Below are 8537 nucleotides of genomic sequence, written 5' to 3'. Positions count from 1 at the left end.
AAATCAGCTCTCTATATGCTTATCAAATATTGCTCACCCTGAGCCAATTTCTGACCACTGTGTGCAAGAGTGTAAAATGTAATTTGGCCAAGATGACCCAGATTCCTCTCAACACAGCCTCTGAATAACTTATGTAAGTTTTTTACAAACGCCTGCATGTATACATAAGTTTTATTTGAAGAAAAACATGAACATTGTAATTTTTTATTTTAATAACTCACACTCACAAGTGTTTCTTTTTAAGAATATTTTTTAAGAACAAAGAATTGAAAAATGGTATAAATATATTCATAAATATGCTCATAAATAAATAATCCAGAAAATACGGACGGATAGTAGATGAACAAACAAAAAGATACATGAAACAATCATCATTCACAACGCCTAAATACATGCTGATAAAATAGCACTAACATCTCTTTGATAGTTTACAAATCAGATCCATAAAAATAAAACAACCAAGAAAAACATAAACTTTATATGGAGATTCTAATTGTTACACATGTACTTCCATTTCAAAATTGCAGTCAGGTATTTTACAACAAACTAAAGTGTCCATGTTTATGCAATAGGGCAACTGTACTGCATCTTAAAATGACATGAGGCTTAAAAAAATGTTCACTAACCCAACTGACCCTATTTTTTCCTCCTTCCTCCCAACACAACATTTCTTTTTCAGTTGTGTGGAGTTTGTTATCAAAGTGAAAATGTTGAAATTTGACCTCATTATTATCCAAAAATAGATATATGACAGACATGGAATGTAAGGCAGGGTACAGAATAAATATAGATTATGTGTAAAGAAAATATACAATGTACACAAAATGCTGCTGTCTTATCACCCGTATTATGCACCAGTCAATTGTAACCACCCACACACCCCCTTCAGGTCCCTGGGTATACCAGTGTTGCCGGGGAAATAATGTTTGTACCTTCCAGATGGCCCCTCAGTGCCGACTGAATGCAGTGGTTTTGTCTTTGCTCAAAAAATAGCAGGGAATAATCCTTACCTATCGTCCCTGGGGTGCAGGGGCATTTCCCTTAAAATTTCTCTCCGACGGACGGGGATTTTACCCGGGCTTGGCTGGGCCGAAAGTCAAAGTCCCAGCTGTTTCCCGGACCTGGGGTAGCCGTGGTTACAATTGACTGGTGCATTAAGGATTGTTGTTTTCATCAATAATGCCATTAGTATGGAATGTCATTGGTTTAAAAACAAATATCTTGACTTAGTCACTTTAATATGAAACCAAGCATATTTTTAATTTGGCTTAAAAAAATGAAATACTTGGTTCCGGCTAGCCCACCCTATTTGGTGCCGACCTTTCCCTTTTTATATTCTGATTATTAAAAAAAAAAATGTGTGTGTTTTAATATGTAGTTTACAAATTAATAATCTAACTGAAATTCTTGATATAATGCAATATTGTTAAACGATCATTGATAAAACAGTCATATTTCAATCAAAACGTGAAGCATCTCTACACTGAGGTGTGACAATGCGGGCATGTCTGTCGCTGCGCAATCTCCGACTCATAGGCCCTATGTTTACACGCACTACACATCCAGAAGTGGTACTCCATGAGTGGGCGTCCTGACACTATACACGTCGGAAAGTTCGTGTCACAGTTTAGACAAATGATTGCCCTGTTGGAGAAATAACATCCAATTATAAAACAACAAGCATAAATGGATCCTAAATGTGATAAAAAAAGAAATCAATATGATGTCATACTTTCTTTTCACTTTAAATTGAATTTATATTGTGTGATTTGTAAAAAATCACTGATGTATGTATGTATAGTAAAAATTAAAATGTTTAGTCTTACCAGTCAGGAATGCTTGCTGAACAGCTTGTACATTCTATAGAGGTGTTCCGGCTGTCTTTTGAACTGTGTCTAAAACAAACAAAAAATGAAATTCTGAAGGTAAAAGGTATAGAGGATTATTCTACATGTAAATACCAGTGATACAGATGCAAGAGCGCCGCAGAGCATAGCCTAAGCATATCTGTATTTTTTTCAGCTGAACAACGGGCATAACTGAAGAAATTTTAAATCCACAGTTATGTGAATTGCTGTGTTGTCTTTTGGAGTCTGGGTACCAAGTTTCATTCCATTTGGGACATCCTCGGTGGTTTTTCAAGTTTTTGCTCTCTAAAACAAAGTCTTCAAAAAACTGACAAGCTTAAAACGTAAGGTTAGAATAATTAAAAATGAGATTAAATGGATCAGATTTTATGACAAAAATACTCCAAATCATACATTAACATAATTTTATTTAAATTTAAAATTGTTAATATTTTGCCCAAGCCCTTTTAATGCAATAGAAAAATCAAAACAGTGAAAAAATGACACCAGTACTGATTTATATCAGCCAACAACTGTCTTTGAAATCTAGCTAACTCAACTTCATCTTAACTAACACCCATCGCTCGTACTTTGTGAATATTTCCAGTGCGAGCTCCTCGTATTGTTGTCGATGATCAGGTGTGAGAGTTTCCCGCGTCTCCAACTTGATAAAAGCGTTCGAACAGATCCGGAATGCTCGGTTTGCAGTTGACGTCAACGCTGAAATGTGGAACTGTATAATTCATACGGCTGTTTAAAATGAGATGGCAGAGAAAATTTATGGGCATCTTGCCATCTCAGTTATTATTTGACATCATTAATTGTTCCAAGAGTTCTGAAGTTATCACATAAATTCTCAGATTATGAGGCAAACATACCCCAATTATTTTAATTGTGAAAATGACTTTCATATACAATTTTACCAATTTTTAAAAACAAAATCCAAATCTACAGACCTATTTATTGTATGCAGTGAAATGAAAAACAGGGAAACAAACAGTTTACATTTTTTTCCTAAACATACTTTAGATAAAGCGTTTTGGAACTTGCAAGTAAAACTTCCAATTCCTTGTACTTACCAAGAAAGGAATATATATCTGCCGGGTCAAGGACATCTTCATAATCCCTCAAACCTAAGGCTGTCTTCATGGCCAGGTCAACATAACCTGCAAATATATAGGACAGTAATGATCTACTTAACAGTATCATGCCCATTGATGCAAACATCTTAAATATGCGTGAAGACAGTTTTGTGTGAAATAAAATTCCGATCAACCTTCTTTTCTATGAAATTAAATCTGACTTAATCAAGTTAATCATCCAATAACATACATTTTGTACTTCATGTTTTTAACATCACTTCTGAACAAAGAAAGTTGATTAGCGTTTATAATCTGGCTAGAAGTCCCTGGAGCCATATTCAATAACCAACTTAAATCAAAATTAAGTGTAAGAGTAGAATTTCAGTCAGTGTTTTGATTGGACAGTAAAAATAACTGGCCAATAGACTGAATGGAATCACTGAGGCATATCTAAGGATAGGAGTGATTTAATTGGACTGTAAAAATAACTGGCCAATAGACTGAATGGAATAACTGGGGCATAGCTAAAAAAGGATAAGACTTTGTTGAATCCTGCCTCTGGAGTTGCCTATGAGCTAGCAGCCAACACCTCATGTCAGGCATTCCCAAATAAGTAAAAACCACCCTCCAGGCACCAAATTTTCGAAACATAATTAGTGCCTTATATTATAGGATTAAGTTAAGCTCCTCATTTTTGTTTCGGTATAAATTGTGAAATAGCTTCATTCTAAAGAGTTATGGGACCTTAAAAGGAAATTTTATTCATGATAATCAAAATAAAATAATTTTGATTAAGTAAAGTCAAGATTAAGAAAGAAATATGGCTAAATGAAATTAGCTACTTTAAGCCTGTTACACTTAAAAACTTTCGAAAAATTGGGAACAGTGTAGCTTATATAAGGCTAAACCCTGTACTTAAGTAAAGTGCACTAAATCCTAATGAGGGGTATAAAAGAAAGGCCGCCCTACCACCCCCATGCAATAAAGTGATGTAAACAAGAGATGACACAGAGACAGCGCGCTCAACTATTCCGCCGCTTTTCGGTGCATGGATTGAAAAGTTTTAGAGAAACCTGCATGTATCACAGTTAAATTAGATTTCAATGCAATACATGATGTGCTGAGATATTTAGATAAATTGAATTGGAATATATTTGAGGTGGTACGCAAACTTTAACGTAAGTTTTAAGTCGAAAAAAATGGCATAATTCTGTCAAAATGCTTGATACAGTGACCTGTCCTGTGTACAGTTCGGGGGCATGATGGTGAACAAGTGTGCGAAGTATCAAAGTCAGATGTCAATTGACTTTGAAAATATTTGCGGTGGTATGCAAACTTTATCATAAATTCTAAGTCGGAAAAGTGGCAAAATTTGTCAAAATGCTTGATAAAGTTACCTCCACCTGTGTTCAGGTTCGGGGAATGTTGGTGAACAAGCGTGCAAAATTTCAAAGCCAGATTTCAATGGACTTTAAAAATATTTGAAGTGGTTACGCCGACGCTGACGCTCAGGTGACTAGGATAGCTCTCCTTATTCTTCGAATAATCGAGCTAAAGATAATAATTATCTTATTTCTGCCACACCCACCTTCCTGGAGTTGTCGTTGAGCTAGCAGGTAGAAGTGGAAGGCCTCAGCTCCACGCCAAGCATTCTCAATCAGCTTGCCGTCCGACACTGCTGCCGTTTCCTCCTCAAGGAATCCTGCCAGTGCCGAGCTTGCCTTGGGAAAGACAAGAAGGTATTTTGACATTTTTTATGAACTTAAAAGAGAGGGCAAGGGTTCAGCTTTTTTAGAGATTGTTCGGCTAGAGTCCATCAATAAAGTAGTATAATTAGTTTGACTGTAAACGTTATACGGTTAAAATATATTCAAGTCCATCATTCGTCTTTACAGGGGTACAAAATAATTTTACACCTGATAGATGCAAACAATTTCTTTTCATTTAAATGCTCTATTCATGAGGAACTTAACTCACTTGACTTTTAATGACAAAAAAACAGAAAAACAAAACTATATGCCTTTAACTCATAGGTTTTCATTTAATAGATACATGGCCAAATATCCCAAGTAAAAAAAGAAAAAAATATCGCTTATCTTTTTTTATCGGTACTAACACCTCTGTAGACAATAATTTTAATGGGTTAACATTATACTTTATTGACTTATTTACTATACAAATATATATTTAAAATAAAAATAATACAACAATTTATAAACAACATTAAGTGCATAGATAAAAAACTAAATAAAAGCAACAAAAACAACATCTGGAAACAGCTGAAACAGGACATCTACAATATGAAAATACGAAACTGAAATAAGAGTGCTTCTGTGTTTAAGCTGTTAACTTGTCCGTTGTTTTTATTGTAAAAGAAGGGACACAACTCTATAATTATTAAAGCCAGAGTCAATAGCCATTCTACACAAGTGTACATTGTGTCTTAGAACATGTGTACCAAATTTAAAATGGATATCTTTAAAAGTATTTTTAGTAATGGTGGGCATAGACACTAAGGCTTTGGCAATACCCTGGATTTTTTTCTTCAAAACTGCTAAACTCCCACTCTAATAAGTGCAAAGAACACATAATTTTTCTATAAACAAAATGAACAAACATACCAAAACATATGGTTTACCTCTGGCACGTACTGAGCATGAAAAATATGTAAACATTAAATGTATGTATACAACAGATCATATATTAACAAACATGTACATAAGGCATACAGATACACATAACAGTAACTATTGTTCACTTTTTACAAAGGTTGAAAGGGCTTTTTAAACAGCTATAAGATTCTAAGCAAAGGCATTCGAACATTGCCTATTACTTTCAACATGATTGAACCATTCTTACAAGATTCTAAGCAAAGGATTTAGTCATCACCTATTACTTTCAACATGATTAAACCATTCTTACAAGATTCTACGCAAAGGGATTCAGTCATCACCTATTACTTTTAACATGTTTGAACCATTCTTACAAGATTCTAAGCAAAGGGATTCAGTCATCACCTATTACTTTCAACATGATTGAACCATTCTTACAAGATTCTAAGCAAAGGGATTCAGTCATCACCTATTACTTTCAACATGTTTGAACCATTCTTACAAGATCCTAAGCAAAGGCATTCAGTCATCACCCATTACTTTCAACATGATTGAACCATTGTTACAAGATTCTAAGCAAAGGCATTCAGTCATTACCCATTACTTTCAACATGATTGAATCATTCTTACAAGATTCTAAGCAAAGGCATTCAGTCATCACCCATTACTTTCAACATGATTGAACCATTGTTACAAGATTCTAAGCAAAGGGATTCAGTCATTGCCCATTACTTTCAACATGATTGAACCATTGTTACAAGATTCTAAGCAAACGGATTCAGTCATCACCTATTACTTTCAACATGTTTGAACCATTCTTACAAGATCCTAAGCAAAGGCATTTAGTCATCACCCATTACTTTCAACATGATTGAACCATTGTTACAAGATTCTAAGCAAAGGCATTCAGTCATTGCCCATTACTTTCAACATGATTGAATCATTCTTACAAGATTCTTAGCAAAGGCATTCGGTCATCGCCCATTTCTTTCAAAATGATTGAACCATTCTTACAAGATTCTAAGCAAAGGCATTCAGTCATCACCCATTACTTTCAACATGATTGAACCATTCTTACAAGATTCTAAGCAAAGACATTCGGTCATCGCCCATTTCTTTCAACATGATTGAATCATTCTTACAAGATTCTAAGCAAAGGCATTCGGTCATCACCCATTACTTTCAACATGATTGAATCATTCTTACAAGATTCTAAGCAAATGCATTCGGTCATCGCCCATTTCTTTCAAAATGATTGAACCATTCTTACAAGATTCTAAGCACAGGTATTCATGCATCGCCCATTACTTTCAACATGATTGAACCATTTTTACAAGATTCTAAGCACAGGCATTCATGCATTGCCCATTACTTTCAACATGATTGAATCATTTTTACAAAATTCTAAGCAAAGGCATTCGGTCATCGCCCATTTCTTTCAAAATGATTGAGCCATTCTTACAAGATTCTAAGCACAGGTATTCATGCATCGCCCATTACTTTCAACATGATTGAACCATTTTTACAAGATTCTAAGCACAGGCATTCATGCATTGCCCATTACTTTCAACATGATTGAGCCATTCTCAAAAACAATTCTTTATTCCTTCACTACTTATGAAGTGTTAATATTTTACCCAAAACTCATGGTTCATTATCAACATTGCATCATTCAAACGGAACAATTACGTAAAATAATAGAATCTACATTGTATTGGTAGATTGGTTTATCTGTACCGGGGACACAAGTTCTGAAGTTTACTTTTTTCCTAAAAACATTTGCTCAAAACTCACAAATCATAAATAACCACACATTTAAATGCAATTTTAGGACCACAAAATTCTTAAACAAGATTGACCTGAAGGCCCTGTATCGCTCACCTAACCCAATTCAAGTGTGAAATAAGTGTTTCCAGGGCGAGGGCAATTGTGACAGGGGGAGGGAATAAGTGTTTTTCAGGGCAATAGAAAGTGCAACGAGAGGGGACTAAATTAATAAAAAATAGGAATAGTTTTAAATGCTACATTAAATATATAAAATATATAATATTAAATAAAATAGTTGAGGGTATTACAGTTTAAGAGAAATTGAAATGTCAGTCTGGTGGTCTGCTACCTTAGAAAGGATGCGTACTGGTTTTTGTTTGTACATTTTTATTTTTATTTTCTTGTTATGGTTGGAGTATAAACATGAAAATTTTCCAAGTCCCATGAACATATGGTCATAAATGTGGCCTCTATATTGTTAACATGTTTTTCCTATTATTTGACCTGGTGACCTAGTTTTTGACCGCACATGACCCAGATTCAAACTAGAGCCAATCAATATAAACATTCTGACAAAGTTTCATGAACATACAGTCATAAATGTGAACTCTAGAGTGCTAACGAGCGTTACCTATGATTTAACCTAATGACCTAGTTTTCGACAACACATGACCCGGATTCGAACTTGACTTAGATAGTATAAACATAAACAATCCGACCAACTTTCATGAAGATATAGTTATAAATGTGATCTCTAGACTGTTAACAAGCTTTTCTTTAAATTTGACCTGTTGACCTAGTTTTTGACTGCAAATGACCCAGATTCTGATTGGCCAAGAGCTTATCAATATAAATATTCTGACTAAGTTTCATGAACATACAGTCATTAATGTGACCTCTAGAGTGCTAACAAGCTTTTCCTATGATTTGACCTAATGACCTAGTTTTTGACCACACATGACCCAGATTCAAACTTGACTTAGCGATTATTAACATAAACATTCTGACCAACTTTCATGAAGATACTGTTATAAATGTGACCTCTAGGGTGTTAACAAGCTTTTCCTTCAATTTGACCTAGTGACCTAGTTTTTGAGCGCAAATGACTTAGATTCGAACTTGACTTAGAGATTATTAATATTAACATTTTAACCAAGTTTTCTGAAGATACAGTCAAAAATGTGACCTTGATATTGTTAACAATGTTTAACTTTAAATTGACCTGGTGA

The 8537-nt window shown here is 34.5% G+C and overlaps 1 protein-coding gene across 1 annotated transcript; it reads right to left on the bottom strand.

Moving 5' to 3' along the window:
- Positions 1–1478: 1478 nt before the first annotated feature.
- LOC128204834 (WD repeat-containing protein 35-like) lies at positions 1479–4793 on the bottom strand. The gene is made up of 5 exons (XM_052906242.1): positions 4518–4793; positions 2927–3013; positions 2438–2567; positions 1827–1895; positions 1479–1644 (listed from the first exon to the last, which is right to left on the bottom strand). The coding sequence occupies exons 1-5, from the start codon at positions 4678–4680 to the stop codon at positions 1479–1481; spliced, it is 615 nt and encodes a 204-aa protein (XP_052762202.1). The 5' UTR covers positions 4681–4793.
- Between the last annotated feature and the right edge of the window lie 3744 nt (positions 4794–8537).

This window comes from Mya arenaria, chromosome 10 (assembly GCF_026914265.1).
Source record: "Mya arenaria isolate MELC-2E11 chromosome 10, ASM2691426v1".
NCBI classification, from domain to species: domain Eukaryota; kingdom Metazoa; phylum Mollusca; class Bivalvia; order Myida; family Myidae; genus Mya; species Mya arenaria.
Note: the sequence above shows the minus strand (reverse complement) of the source record. Positions and strands in the feature narration are given on the sequence as shown.

What these genes read in the sequence shown, in the direction of transcription:
- LOC128204834 (XM_052906242.1), bottom strand. Translation starts at nt 4,680, where the DNA reads ATGTCAAAATACCTTCTTGTCTTTCCCAAGGCAAGCTCGGCACTGGCA. An exon ending in TCAACGACAACTCCAGGAAG is followed by an intron (nt 3,014 to 4,517) that starts GTGGGTGTGGCA and finishes ATATATTTGCAG; the next exon opens with GTTATGTTGACCTGGCCATG. An exon ending in AGATATATATTCCTTTCTTG is followed by an intron (nt 2,568 to 2,926) that starts GTAAGTACAAGG and finishes TCCACATTTCAG; the next exon opens with CGTTGACGTCAACTGCAAAC.